The sequence below is a fragment of the Stegostoma tigrinum genome, chromosome 47 (genome assembly GCF_030684315.1).
Source record: "Stegostoma tigrinum isolate sSteTig4 chromosome 47, sSteTig4.hap1, whole genome shotgun sequence".
NCBI lineage: Eukaryota > Metazoa > Chordata > Chondrichthyes > Orectolobiformes > Stegostomatidae > Stegostoma > Stegostoma tigrinum.
In genome coordinates this window covers 318,020-333,782 of record NC_081400.1, presented here as the reverse complement: position 1 = coordinate 333,782, position 15,763 = coordinate 318,020, and the positions used below count along the sequence as shown (strand labels likewise).

At 43.2% G+C, this 15,763-nt stretch overlaps 1 protein-coding gene across 2 annotated transcripts in view; it reads right to left on the bottom strand.

The window, feature by feature from the left end:
* thbs3a (thrombospondin 3a) overlaps window positions 1–15,763 on the bottom strand; it is a 64,359-nt gene that overhangs the window by 30,608 nt on the left and 17,988 nt on the right. For both annotated transcript variants that reach the window (XM_048525550.1, XM_048525551.2), the window contains exons 5-13: window positions 14,722–14,745; window positions 14,507–14,589; window positions 13,279–13,330; window positions 12,569–12,717; window positions 10,428–10,568; window positions 6,763–6,840; window positions 2,855–3,007; window positions 2,199–2,309; window positions 1,484–1,591 (exon numbers count right to left, since the gene is read on the bottom strand). In XM_048525550.1, coding sequence (XP_048381507.1) covers window positions 1,484–1,591; window positions 2,199–2,309; window positions 2,855–3,007; window positions 6,763–6,840; window positions 10,428–10,568; window positions 12,569–12,717; window positions 13,279–13,330; window positions 14,507–14,589; window positions 14,722–14,745 — 899 coding nt within the window. The remainder of the gene's footprint in view (window positions 1–1,483; window positions 1,592–2,198; window positions 2,310–2,854; window positions 3,008–6,762; window positions 6,841–10,427; window positions 10,569–12,568; window positions 12,718–13,278; window positions 13,331–14,506; window positions 14,590–14,721; window positions 14,746–15,763) is intronic.

Genomic DNA, 15,763 nt, shown 5'->3' with positions numbered 1-15,763 from the left:
CGTTTTGGGTTAACTCCTCAGAACTCAATTCGTTTTTGTTCATAAACAATCTGCTTGATAATTGTGACAAATGGGCAATTAAGTCTGCCTGCAGGACTAATGCTCTGAAGTAAAGGAGTTAACTGCAAGAAAAGCTGTGTTTCAAACAGACAGCTAACCCTGAATGTAACAGGGAACAGGGGAGCTACAGCTGATAAGAAGGCAAGACCTGAAGTCTCCAGAAGTATAATCAATCGTAGGGATGAAAGAATCTATTGAATCATTAGTAATGTCACCCCCCAAACTTGAAAGAGAGTCAATTGTATAAAAATCAAACACCAGAACAATTCAGTAGCAGAACTTTGAAGAACCATGCTGCCGAAGGATTGAACCCTGAATACTTTGAGATAGACACTGTTGGTGAAATCATGGCCAAGCTCCACCATTAATCTGGTAATAACCAAGTTGGGTTGTAAGGCTTAACTCGTAGACTTATTTGAGGGATCTTATTTTGATTGCTGCATGCAGTAAAGTTTAAATCATTGTTTCACTACATGATTGTCTGAGACTTTGTGATAAGTAGCTGAATTAGAGGTAACTTGTGGTGAGTGTACCCATAACACCCTAACAAAAACAGAAATACCTGCAGAAATTCAGTATTGTCTGGCCGCATGTGGAGAGAAAGCAGAATCAACATTATGGGTCTAGTGACCCATCTACCCTTTCCCAGTGTCTCTGCTACTTCATTTCCCATTTCCCTTTGTATTCTGGGAACACACCTATAGTGTCCCAGCACCAAGCCACTATTGACACAAACTAAGTGCTTAAACATTTCACTTATTAGAGCGTTAGCTACGAGCTATTATGCTTCTAGATTTTTCTGCTAGATCTTTCATACACTGCAGCAACTCACCAAGGCTTGGAAGGCAACATTTTCTAAAGCCAGGTTCACTTCCGTCTGGAAGGACAAGGGCATGGGAACACCATCACCTACAAGTTCCCCTCCAAGCCACTCACCATCCTGACTTGGAATTATATCAGCCATTCCTTCGGTTGTCGCTGGGTCAAAATCCTACAATCCCTCCCTCAGGGAATGGCAGGTCTACCTACAGCACATGGGCTGCAGAGATTCAGAGCAGCTCATCACTACCTTCTCAAGGGCAACTAAGGATGGGCAATAAATGCTGGTCAGCTAGTGAAACTCAAGTGAATTAAATAAAACTGCATGATATTACCTGTGGAGTAACACACTCCTTGAGCATCAGTCAGAAAACCTGATTGAGAAGGAACTGGGATCTGCTGGAGGCCAAGCCAGCCTGTGATACTGCCCAGATCCAGATCCCCCTGACATCCTCCCCCTCCCCCTCCCTTAGAAGACAGGGATGAGATCAGATTCAGGATACCAGGGACTACATATCCCTTACTGACTTCCATACTTTGGAAGGGTCCTCTATTCCCTTATACAATTTGACAAAATCTTTGGTTCAGGGACATTAATACGAACCTCTACATTCTTGATGCCATCTCCATCTGCATCGTTGTCACACTGATCTCCAACACCATCATTATCAGCATCCTCCTGACCTGAATTTGGGGTATACCGGCAATTATCCTGATTGCAGGGGGTGGGGGAAAAGCAGATGACAGAAATAAATTTAAAACAAAAGAATGGGAAGTGCGAGCATAGCAGGAACAGTTTCCCAAATATAAAAATATACATATATGTAAACATACTTTTTATAAATAAATTTTCAAAATCCATGTGCTAGCATTGTACGCATGAACCCACTTTCCAAGTCCCAGTGTTTAACTATTGGAGGTGAATGACCAGGTTCAATTGGCAGTTTTCCTGCCTCTTAAACAGAAGGTTCTGCTTGAAATTTCAGTACATTGAGTATGTAGAGAGTGCCGCAGTGTCAAAGGATAGTACTGAAGAAGAGACTGGACTGAGTGTCACAAAGCCTGAAAGTCAATACTGAGGGACTGTAAGAAGCATTGCCTTTTAATTGCTGAGCGAAAGATATTTACCTTGTCAGATAGTGGGAGCATCTCCTAACGCTATTCAGAGGTGGTGAGAGCTGCTAGCTCACTATCTAACATCTCCCAACCATCACTGATAATGTAGTCTATAAGTCGCTCTTTCATTTTTAAACATAAAAGTGATTACACATGGATTTAAAAAAAAACAAACACATCTTGATGATCCTGTGAAGACTCACCTTCTTACAGTGACGATGATTGTCAATACAGGGTAGGTCATGGTCCGGATATCCATCGATATCTGTGTCGGTCCCACACACATACCCATTTCCAGCCCAGCCAACTCTGCACTGAGGAAAGACAGTCAGAACGAGAAATGTACACACAGTTCTGGGTTAATTTCCCTGCCTCAGTACCACAGCTCTCTCTTTACTGGAAACAATGGACAGGTCTGCAAAGAAGGAAGACTACTTAACAACCCAAAGTAGCCCACAGGCACAACTCACAAACTTCAGTGTTGCTTCTGATAGGTCACAAACACAGGCAGATAGATGAAGCTCAAAGTTGAACTTCAGAGCACAAGAACACCCACCATATTGTCAGATTGTCGAAGTAATGCAAGTCTACAAGCAGAATGTCAACATTGGATTGGGAAGGGGGTGACGGAGGTAATGCTGACTCACAGCGAGACCGTCAGAGGGGTGTGGAAAATGAGGCCACATGATTGCCTGTGAGGAAATAACCATTTAACTTTTCAGAGTCAATTCATCTTTGTAGGTGTCGCTGATGAACCAAAGGTCATTACGGAGAACCTTGCGAATGTTCACCCTTTCTCACAAAAGTAGTGGCTGGCCATATGTGAAGCAGGAGGCTGTTCTGGAACACCAATACTCACATAGCAGGACACCTGTCCATTCCGCTCAATCGAACATTGTGCATTGATGTCACACGGGTTGACAGTGGCACTGCTGCACGACTTCTGGTGAACACAGCCAACCGTCTGGTTTCCAACAAACCCTCTCTGGCATGGACCACATTTAAACGAACCCTGCACAAGAAACAGTTAATTCAACTGCAGATACGCGAAGGGCTCCCTGAATACTCGTCACCTATCACCAAGACACAGCTGATGGGGTGGTAAAGGAGGAGTCTGTTTGAAATCCAGGGTTTCATTTTGGAGCTAATGTTAATGCCCTGAAATGGGGGTGATCTTGAAATGCTCAGGATCCTTTCCCATCGTTAATAAATTAAAACAGGCATCTCAAAATGTTATCGAACCCCTTAAGGTGTTAATGCCAATACCGTTACACATAGGAATAAATTCAAACAAATGATTGAGGAATTGAGGCAGTTACTCAGCCCAAGAAGCCTGATCTGATGGTGGCCTATCCCCTACTCCTTTGATTATCTTATCAATAAAGAATATCACTTAAAGATATTCAATGAACTCACCTCCACTAACTACACTCTGGAGAAGAGAACTCCATAGACGTGCAATCCATGAGAGAACTTTACCTCTGTCTTAAATTGGGTGCCCTAGTTCTAGTCTCTTGTACAAGGGAAAACATCCACATTGAAATACAGAAGATCCTGAGGAGTCTTGACAATCACCATCCATTCTCTGAAACTCCAAGGGATATTGGCCCAAACTGTCCTCAGAAGACAAGACTCTTCTACCCCAGGAATTAGGATAATTGACGAAATTAGTAAGAGTACTGAAGAAATTAATGGGACTGAAACTTGGTCTGATGGATTACATCTGAGAGCATTAAAGGAAGTGGTTATACGGATAGTTGATGCATTTATGATTATCTGTATAGATTCCAGAAATGGCTCCTTTGGATTGGAAGCTGGCAAATATCACCACACTATTTAAGAAGGAAGTAAAAAAGGAAACAGGGAACTGCAGACCTGTTAGCCTTATGTGAATAATAGGGCAACTGCTAGAATCTATTATAGAAGATGGGAATGAATAGACATTTGGACAAAATGATCTATTTCAACATATTTGGCATTGATTTGTGAAAGAGAAACATGTTTGAACAACATGATATTTTTGAAGATGCCACTTACAAAACTGCTGAAGCAGAACCAATGGATGTAGAATTATTTTGCTAAAGTCTCCCACAGGAGGCTGGTTAGAAAGTTTTAAGAGCTCACAGGGTAGGAAGTAATGGACTAGCACAAATTAATGATTGGCTAATGGACAGAAAACAGAATAGGAATAAATGTCATCATTCTTGTGCAACCAGGTTACTAGTGGGGTACGACAAAGATCAGCGCTTGGGTCCCAGCTATTCACAATATTTATTAATAATTTGGAGCTGGGAACAAATGCAATATTTCCCAATTTTCAGATGATATCAAGCTAAGCAGAAAGATGAACAGGAGCTTCAGGGAGGTTTGGGCATGCTCCCTGACTGGGCACAAAGACAGCAGATGGAACAATGTGGAAGGTACCTGTTTTGGTAGGAGGTACAGATGTGTAGCGCATTTCTTAAATGGTAAGGGGTTGGAAAGTGTAGATAAAGAAGGGACCTAGGTGTCCTTGTTGATAAGTCATTAAGAGATAACGTGCAGGTACAGCAAGCTATTAGGAAGGCTAAAGGCGATCACAAGACGATTTGAATACAGTAGTTAAGGTCTTACTCCAACTGTCTCGCAATAAAGACTGTCTTGGTTAGATCTCAACTGAAGTGTGCGCGCAGTTTTGGTCACCTTGTATCCAGAAGGATATTATTGCCTTAGGGGGAAATGCCATGAAGCTTCACCAGCTTTGTTCTTGGTATAGGGGAACTGACCAATGACGAAACAGTTTGGGAAAACTGAGACTGTATTCCCTTGAGTTTTGAGTAAAGATGCAGCCCTCTAGAGGAGTTAGTGTCAATATAAGGGATTCTCTGAATGCCCAGCAGTTGGCAGTCAATTTCTAATGAAAGTTTTTGATTAAAGCCAGTGATCCCACTGGATTGTAGCTCCACAAACACTCATGTGAGAGATCTGTCTGAATGCTGTTGGCAAACAGATATATGAATGAGGAACAGACATTCACCATTTAGCCCCTGCTTGTGCCTTCTTCTATGCAAGAGTCACAAAGTTATACAGCACGGAAACAGACCCTTTGGTTAATTCAGCCATGATGACTAGGTTTCCAAATCCAAACTAGTCCTGTTTGTCTGCATTTGGCCCATATTCCTCTAACCCTTTGATTCATTTCCTTGTCCACATGTTTTAAGTGTTGTAACCATACTTGCATCCACCAATTCTTCAGGCGGTTCATTCAACATACAAACCACCCTCTGTCAAAATAAGTTGTCTCCCAGATCCCTTTAAATCTTACATCTCTCATCTTAAAATCATGGCTTCTAGTTTTGAACTCCCACGCTATAGGGGAAAGACCTTTGCTGCTCACCTTATCTATGTCCCTCAGGTTTTATAAACCTCTAAAGTCACCCCTCAAAGTTTCACTGAAAAAAGTCCCAGCCTTTCCATATAACAAGCACAAGTGTGAAGGTGAGCAAGCTTTGGTACAGAGTAGGGTATGTTGTGTAAGAAACACATTTCCTTCTCAGCCAGAGATAGTAAAAACTTCAGCTGCTGGAGTCTGAAGCTGGGTCCCAACCCGAGACGTCAACTTTCCTGCTCCTCTGATGCGGCCTGGCCTGCTGTGTTCATCCAGCTCCCCACCGTGTTATCTCCCTCTTAGCCAGTTCGTCAGGATTGTGGATGACATGCTTTCCTTCTGATTCCATTAGTTCTGTTCTTTTGATCACCAGGGTGTCTTGTGAGCCAGTGGGATTTTTTAAAAAAAAACTTATGACATTAATTTGATGTCATTCTGAAATGTTTCTGTTGTCTTCCTGGAGTATCCTGTTGCATCAAAGGTCCAAACAGAGCAGTTGTTTCAAGAGTTTGGTATCATGCAGAGTGGAGGAGATTTGCTTATGTTCCAAATTCCACATTCTCATCTTTCCCCAATACACTTTGATTTTTTTTTATTCATTCATGGGATGAGGGTCTCACTGGCTCGGCAGCACTTATTGCCCATTTATTGGCAGTTAAGAGTCAACCATGCTGCTGTGGGTCTGGAGTCATAATTAGGCCAGACCAGGTAAGGGTGGCATCTTCCTTCCGTAAAGAACATTAGTGATCCAGATGGAACATTCCGACAATCAACAATGGGTTCTTGGTCTTCGTCAGATTCTTAATTCCAGATATTTTTATTGAATTCAAATTCCACCATCTGCTGTGGCAGGATTCAAACCCAGGTCCCCAGAACACTATTTGGGTCTCTGGATTAATGGTCCAGTGATAATACCACTAGGCCATTGCTTCCCCAGGTCTGTCTAACTAGGATCTTTCCACCTCTGCCTTAAAAATATTCAACCACCCCCATCATCACTGCCCTTGGAGGCAGAAAGTCCCAAAGTTGGAGAACCATCTCCTCTCATTTGTGTCCTTAATGGGTAATTTTAAACTAGGGCCCCTTTGTTCTGGATTTCCCCACAACAGGAAACAGCTTTGCTACTGAATATGATTCTTTCCAACATTCACAGACAAGAGGGAATGCATTCAGCACCGGCATTTCAATTGGTCTGAAGAATGGGAGTTGGGAGTTGAGAATGGGAATCTCAGTCATCAGTTGTTCAATCTTCTCTATCCAACATTGAACTACAGAAAGCAGGTGCTGAACCAGGGGAAGGTAGCAGCCAGTGAGTGAGTGACATTGAGGCTGTGCACTGAGCCGTTGGGTACTCTCCACAGCAACAGAAGGGTAACTGCCACAGGATTGTTATCACTCACCACTGTGTTTGTGCAGAGAGAGTTTATTATACAGCCGCCATTATTCCCATCATTACACTCATCGATGTCTGAGCAAACCTGAAAAAAAAACAGAACAGCATCTATCACAGCCAGAGCTTCCAACTAAATAAACTGAGCCCTCTATGTAGAAGTACTATTTCAAAATCGTTTAGAGGCCGACACACTGAGCTAACAGTATAAGGACAACGGCTTCTGTTCTGCTTCACTGGGTTTTCATAAAGCCTAAAGGGATCATGAACACAAAACCACCTGTTTCCTGGCCCCAAGTGGGCAGCAGGAAACAACGCAAATGAAGCTGCAATATTCCCAGTTCAGACAGTTTGAAAGATGGGTCTTTAACAGGAGAGAATTCCTACAGTAATATCATAGCAGGACCTGCAGGCTGCTGTGGAGAATCCAGCTCCTCGGGATGGGACTGGGAATTCCAAGCATCTAGATGTAATCAATTGTTCATCATTAAGCCTTTGTCACGCCTGTTGTTGTATCCTTGATATGTTTGAAACCAAAGTCTCTGATGTGTCCCGCAAGAGAGAAAAGATGTCATCTTTAATTTATCCAAACTCATGCTTAAACACCAAATGGCAAACTCAGTCAGTTTGAAAGTCAGTGCATGCATTTGCTGTGTAACAAAGTCTAAATCATTAGTTTATACAAACCTGAGTACAATTTAGTTTGTAGCTTGTGTGAAACTGAGATCCACAGTTAAAAGTCTGTGGCTAGACTTAAGCAGATTTTTATTTTTCCAAGGCAAACTCCAAGAAATGAAGAATGAATTTAAGTGTTTCTGTAGCCCAGCTTTCAAATTAATATGTTCTCGTGCATTGCTCATGGATCTTTGTTTACGTTACATTGATTTCCAAACCAGTCGAGAGGAGGAAAAAAAAAAAATCAGGCCTCAATGTTTTCCAAGAATTTCAGGAACTTGTTTTTTGTAGCTAGTCAGAGAAATTGTTTAAATGTTACTGTGAAATAATCCTGTGAAACTCTTGGATGAAGATGGTTATAAAGAGCAATGCTCTTGAGAAGGGAAGGATATAGTGAACAAAGTAGTCCCAGACCAGAAGTGTTAGGACAAACCCTGAAGACATTACTTAAAGTGGAATATGTTTAAGCTCATGTTATAATAACTCCATGAAGGAGTTATCTGTAATTCCAGTCAATACATTAAGGTGACTTAAATCTGTCAACCAAGGTGTTAGTGATAAGGATTCTATTGTGAGGAATGTAACAGTGATATTTTTAGATACTAAACGTGGTGTTTTTGGGTCTTATATAAAACCTATTATTTTTCTTTTCAATTGGTAAAGGAGTGCTTTGAGAATAATGAGGTTATACTTTTACTGCATGTTTAATAATATTTGAATATATCAAATAGTTTGGTTTATTCCATTTTTATCTTCATTTCTGTAGTTAATAAACTTCTGTCTTATTGTTAAAGCAAAATCTGCAACATTGTTTGCTTATGTTTTAGTGAGACACCACCTCATTAAAACCAAAGTTCATTTTTTAGTAGATGTGGATTATTTAAAGAAATACAATGAGATCAAAGACCATTTTAAAAATAGATATTTAAAGAAACAATAATTCATTTGGGAATTAAATAATTCACATTTTCTGCTAATCACCCACAGTCTGAAGATGCATTGTACTAAAATATGTACCTGAGGTAAGAGGGATGCTTAAGTGAATTGAATAAAACAAAGCTCAGAAACTGCAATTCCCATCTAAGTCTCCATTTCCCAGAGAAGCTTACTAATGTTTTAGAGTTGGCAAAAATATCTGAAAGAAACTCAACAAATAATGAAATCTAGAGCAGCCAAAAATACCAGAGTTTGAAGTGTTGTTGTAGGAGTCAGGGTGTTAGTCTTGTTGCCCGTACTCATGGAACCACTGAAGGTAAGATTCACTGGACCTTTTCAAATTAAGACGAGACACAGTAATGCCAATTATGCAGTGAGTAATCTGGGCAAAATGAGCAATTATTTACAACGTATATTAATGACGTGGGTGAGGGACATGATGAACTATTGCCAAGGATGAGACAAAAATAGATGGGAATGCTAGTGGTAAGGATGACAGAGTTTGTGCATGCAATATTGAACAGTTAGGTCGTTGCTTGTCAAGTTAAGTCACCACAGTTTTACCAGACCATAGGACTACAAATTTCACTACAGAGTGACAACTAGTGCTGGTTTAACCGGAGGGCCAACATGCCTCAAGCAAAGGGAGACGTTGAGGAGGGAAGTTCTTCATGGGAACTTCAGCCAGTGTCAAAATTAAACCCATGTTATCAGCATCGCACTGCTTCGCAGGTCAACTGTCCAGCCAACTGAGCTAAATCAACCCCTCATTTTGCAAGAGATGCCTGTTGAACCTGGATCCTTAAGTATATTCAAGGCTGACTGACAGATTCTTATTCAGGAAGGAAATCAAAAGTTATGGGAAAAAGGCATGAAAGTGGAGTTGAGGGTTATCAGCTCATGTTCCCATCGAATGGTGGAGCAGACCCGATGAGCAGAATTAGGCCATTCAGCCCATCTATCTTATGGTCTTTTATTTTTTTAAACTGATTAATCTGAATTTCAGTCCAACACCTTTTGATCATTCTTTCTATCCATTTTTAACGGGAGTACAATTTTTTCTATGAACTTTCTCTGAAAGTTCTCCCACCTTGAGGTCACTTGTCCTGAAATAAAATCCCTCTGGAAGTGGATAACTCACTCTTCTGCCTACGGCCCATGGTTAACTTGTCTCTTGACACGTGGGATGAGAAAGCAGCTTTAGCCAACTTCCCAAATGGAAGAACATCAAGGTCAGCTGATGCTGTTTTCTCAGACCTGTTTTGTCAGCAGTTTGCTGGGTGGCTGGGAACAATGGATGACTTATAGCTATCAAAAGGCGCTCAACTACTTCCATCACATCTGTCTGCCATCATTGTGTGCACATCCTGACAGGACAAAATCAGGAACATCGCAGAGCTCCCAAGATCGTCAGTACTCAAACAGGCAGTGTCTATGGCTCAGGGACATTCACAGGACAAAATACACAGTCTCATTTCCAAAGACTGCCTGTGTGGTGAAGCAGTTGGCCAGCAGAAGCCACGGTGCAAAGGTGTCCTGGACGTTATGGAGGTTGAATATCACAGCTGGGAGTTACTAGCTGGGAACATGGAAAATGGGCCACAATGCATCATCACATTCACAATCGCTTTGGTAACAGGCTTAACCAAAGACAACAAGCCATGATGTTTGATAGCGTCATGCCTGCCTCCTGAGGTAGGACCTGCCTTTGAAGGACTGGCCTCTCTAACTATCAACCAAGCTGCAGCACATGAAAACACCTCTGAAATGGCCACCACCTTTGGAAATGTAACAAGATTATTCAGAAACATTGAATCACATTCTTCCCAGTAGGATATGCAACAGACAAAGTTAAGAAATAATCTTTAATTATCTCTGGATGAACAGCAGCACCTCAAAATTACAATGCAGGGTGAGAATACAAATCACTGGGCACACCTTGCTCTAGAAACCATGTAAAGAACTATCCGTTCAGCACAGGACTGCACTTGACTGTCACTGTAAAATATACCTGTCTTTCTTGTGATGTCTGTTATCTCCAGATATTTTCTATTTATTACGTACCTGCTTCACGGTCATTGCATATTGCACTCCTACACCAGCTACAATTGTTCCTTGATATCCCGAGGGACAGGACTCACAGCGGAATCCTGGCACTGCGTTTATGCATTTGGATTCAGAGAAACAGGGATTGGCAAAGAAGCACTAAAGAAAACAATGAATGCAGTCAGAATATCAATGCTGACACTAACACAAAGCCATCCACCTTCACTCTCCACTTTAAAAATCAATGCTACTTCATTCTGCATCAAACATCACATTTGCAGCTCCTGTCACTAACATCAGAATTAATGCAAGTTCAAGCTGCTTTCTGATGCACAAGCAAATGTTATACAGCACATTCAACACAATACAATCTAAGTACCCGAATAATACACCCCCAACCCTCCTCCTGCATTCTGAGACTTCCTAAACTAGATCCCAGCCCGAAACACGTTCCAGACTTTAATTCACAAGACATGGTTTTAGAAAAGCAGCATTTACTGTCATAGAGTCATGGAGTAATACAGCATGGAAACAGACCTGTTGGCCCTAACTGGTCCAAACTGACCATGGTGCCCACTCAGCTAGTTCCAATTGCCCTCATTTGGTCCATATCCCTCTAAATCCTTCCAATCCATGTACTGATCCAAATGTTTTTTAAATGTTGCTATTATACATGTATGAGCCACTTTCTCTGGCAGCCCGTTCCATACATGCACCACTCTCTGCGTGAAGAGGTTGCCCCTCAGGTCCTTCTTAAATTTTTCCCCTCTCACCTTAAACCTTTGCCCTATAGTTTTCAATTTCCCATCTCTTGGGGGGGGGGGGTTGGTGTGGAAATGATGATATGCATTCATTCTATCTATGCCTATTATGATATTATACACCTCAATAAGGTCACCCCTCATTCTCCTACATTCCAATGAATAAAGTCCTATCCTGGCCAACCTCTCCCTATAACTCAGGCCTACTAGTCCTGGCAACATCCTTGTAATCTTCTTTGCACACTTTCCAGTTTAACTATGACTTTCCTATAGCTGGGTGACCAAAACTATACACGCTACTCCAAGTGAGGTGTCACCAATAACTTATACGACTGTAACATAACACCCCAATTCCTATACTCAATGCCTCGACTGATGAAGGCCAGCGTAAATGCCCTCTTTTACCACCCTGTCTACCTGAGTCCATCATTGAGAAGATAATGAGGTGATATCTCTTGAACTGCTGCAGTCCACTTTGTGTAGGTACAGTGATGTCACCTGGAGGAAGAAGTTCCAGAATTTTGACACAGTAACGTTAAAGGAACAGCAATCAAGTGCAAGTCAGAACAGTGTGGGTCTTGGAGCAGAACTCGTAAACGGTGGTGTACCGAAGCACCTTCTCCCACTTGTCCTTCAGTGTGATTGGGAACTGCTATTGAAAAACTTGATCAGTGTATCTTGTAGATGGTACACACAGCAGATACAGTGTGTGTGACTGGAGGGACTGGATGTTGAAGGTAGTGGGATGTGGTGCCAATCAAGCAGGCTTTTTCATCCTGAATGATGTTGAGCTTCTACAGTGTTATTGGAGCTACACTCATCCAGGCAAGTGGGCAGAATTCCATCACCCTCCTCACTTTTGCTTTGTAGATAGTGGGCAGGCTTTGAGAAGTCAGCTTGTGAGTTTTGCAGGATTTTCAGCCTCTGACTGCACTTTAACCATTGTGTTAGTATGGTTGGTATCTGGCCCAATCAATTTCTGGTCAATGGTAATCCCTGGCTGATGGTGGAGAGTTTGATGCTGTAAGCCACATGTAAGTTGATGCCCAAGGTGCACACAATCTACAACTCCTTCTCTGTGGCTAAGTGAGAACGCTGGAACTCATTTCCTAACAGCACTGTGCAAGGTAACGCGACCCGATGAGCTACAGTAGTTCAAGGTGGTGGCTCACCTCCACCTTCTCAAAGGCAACTAGTGACAGGCAAAAAAACTTATTCCATAAAAGAAAAACTACTGGACTTCTGCACCTATACCATATCTTTACTCTGTACTGGCACCACATTCCATCCATTAATTAGATTGCGGTCTATCCCTCAAATCAGCAATTAAAATTCCAGGCTGACTCACTCTGCATCTCCATACAATGAAGAGATGATGATTTAAAATTAATTTCAGACCTCATCAATATCGGTGCAGTGTGTGCCGTTTCCTGTAAAACCTTCAGGACAGGATCCACAGCGGAAGCCGGGATATTCATAGGTTTCCATACATTCCACAGTTTCAAAACAGGGGTTGGGATCACACTTGGACCGATGGTCATGAAATCCTTTGTAAGGAATGGAAAAGACTTTAATAAAAATGTACCATCCACTTGCCAACATATTCCCTTTCGAGAATCCCAATGGATCAAGCTCCTTCCCTTTAACTGCCATTGGACATCATCACATTGGATTAAACTCCTCCCACTTCATTCCTATCAAACGGAATCTCAATGGATCTAGTTTCTTCCCTTTCATTCCAATTGGACAGAATCCCAGTGGATCAAATCCTTCCTTTTGTCTCCCATTGGACAGAATCCCAATGGATCAAATACCTTTCCTTTCATTCCTATTGGACAGAATCCCAGGCAGATAAACCTTTCCCTGTTAATTGCTATTGTACACAAATCAAATGGACATTACCCCCAACTCTGATTGCAACCAGTTCTACTGGATCAAAGCTGCTCCCAATTTATTCCCATTGGGCTGATTCTGTTTCGGAGCCATGTGTTAGTGATTAAATCTATTTATTGGCCCTAGATTTTTCCAAAACTGACAAGGATTCATGGCCAGTGCTTGGCCAGAGGCAGGCATATGCAGATTTGCTCGAAGAGTTCTCTCACACTCACCACACACTTGGCATTCCAGGATGGTGTTCCGTATCAGGGACATCTCCTTCACCTGTTGGCGAAAGCAGGAAACTAGATGACAGACAAAAGTACTGGATCCTGACCTCCCCTTTGCTGGGCACACTGCTGTAGCTATCTAGCTCCCTGACTTAATGTTCACACCATTAACCCACTGATCCGGACACCGACCCCCCTCTCCACTTCACATACTGACAACCCCCAACGCTGCCCATGGCAATGCCCCCTCTGGCCCAGCACTAGGAGACTGACCCTCTCTCTGCTTTATGCATGGACTAGAACATTGATGCTTCCTGCCCAGGTTAAGTACCCCTCAATCTCATGTCCCAGGACACTTATCCCTTGCCCAGGGCACTGGTCCTGCTGCCCAGGGCACAGAGCCCCTGGTTGGGTCATTCCTTTCGTGTAATGTAAGACAATATCCTTCCTCCCTCCTCAGTATCCAAGTGCCTGAACACACTTCCCAGGTGAAGCAGTGTTGTTCCTGCTTTTCACTCAATTTGGCCTCACTGCATTTGTTGCTCACAATACAATCTCCTCCACATTGGGTGACTGCTTTGCAGAACACCTACGTTCTGTCTGCAAAAATGACAGAGCTTCCGGTTACCCCCTACTTCAACACCACCCTGCTCCATGGCCAACATCTCTGTCTGATGCTTGCTGCAGTGGTCCTACACAACTCAGCATAAACCAAAAGGACAGCACCTTAATTTCCATTTGGGAACTCTACAGCCTTCTGGGCTCAAGGCTTTGAGTTTGAAGCATCTTCTGTCATGTCCTTACCCCAAATCCCACACACCACGCCTTGTTATCGTATGGTCTGCTGTTACACACAACCCACTGTTCGGCACAAACTCTCCCCATTTGCAGCTATTCATTCTTTCAGGCTGATCATTATCCATTCGTTTGTCTGTCCAACTACTGTTCTCTTTTTGGATTCTAGCTCCATCTCCTCCCTACTCCCTATCATCTGCATAAATATCAACTTTTTCCTAGTTTTGAACAAGGGTCACTGGACCCAAAATGTTAACTTTGATTTCTCTGCAGAGATGCTGCTGGTCCTGTTGAGTTTTTCCAGCAATTTCTGTTTGTGTTTCTGATTTCCAGCATCTGCAGATTTTTTTTGGGTTTTTAATATCCTTTGATGTGCTATTTAGGGAAATGGCCCACTGTCCGGGAAGTTCAGTCCCTGGACAGGAGGCTTGCTTACCTGCTCACGAATATCTTCTCTCAAGTCACGAAGGACCTGATTGAAAAGAGCCAACTGATTGACTAGTGCTCTTGTCTGGTCCCCTGAAAGAAAGGCAGACACAAACTTGGGTTAAGTCTCCATTTCCCTCTCAACATTTTCACTCTTACAACCAAACAGTCAATCTCATTGAAATTTAACAACACAGCTTACCAACTTTTAAAAGACATACTTACCCAGAACAGAATTTGCACCATTCACTGCAAAAAAACAAAATAAATAGAATATAAGAACACAGAACTTCCAACAGTACAGCACAGCACAGGCCCTTTGGCCTACGATGTTGTGCCAACCTATTATCCTACGAAGATCAATCTACCCTGCATACCCTACATTTTACTAACCTCCACATGCCTATCCAAGAGTCACTTAAAAGTCTCTAAAGTATCTGACTCCACTGCCGCTGCCGGCAGCACATTCCACACGCCCACCACTCTCTGTGTGAAGAATGATTATAAACAGTTACGAAGGAGTATAAGTTAGAAACATAAGCTCTTGAATGAGACGATGCAGCAGCAGCACTGGGCACAGGGTTCAGGAGATCACAAAGACAGGGAACCTCACCAACACAGGGGTGGGAAATTCCCCTTCCCCACCCCGACACAACCACCAACACACACAGGGGATCTCCACAACAACAAGTCACCCCCAACAGAGGCAGGGAATCCCGCCCCCCCCCCCCACCAACACAGGCAGGGAATTCCCACACCCGCACCCCCCCCAAACACAGCCAGGGTATTCCCACACCCCCACCCCCCACAAACACAGGCAGGGTATTCCCACACGCCCCCCCGCCCCAAACACAGGCAGGGTATTCCCACACTCACCCCCCCCACCGCAAACACAGGCAGGGAATTCCCACACCCCCGCCCTCCAAACACAGGCAGGGAATTCCCACACTCCCCACACCCCCAGACAGGGAATTCCCACACTCCCCCCCCCCAGACAGGGAATTCCCACACCCCCCTGCCCCAACACAGGCAGGGTATTCCCACATCCTTCCCCCGCAAACACAGGCAGGGAATTCCCACACCCCCACCCTCCAAACACAGGCAGGGAATTCCCAAACCGCCACAAACACAGGCAGGGAATTCCCCCCCCCGCCCCCGCAAACACAGGCAGGGTATTTCCCACAATCACAGGCAGGGAATTCCCACCCCACCCCCAACACAGGCAGGGAATTCCCCGTAAACACAGGCAGGGAATTCCCACACCCCA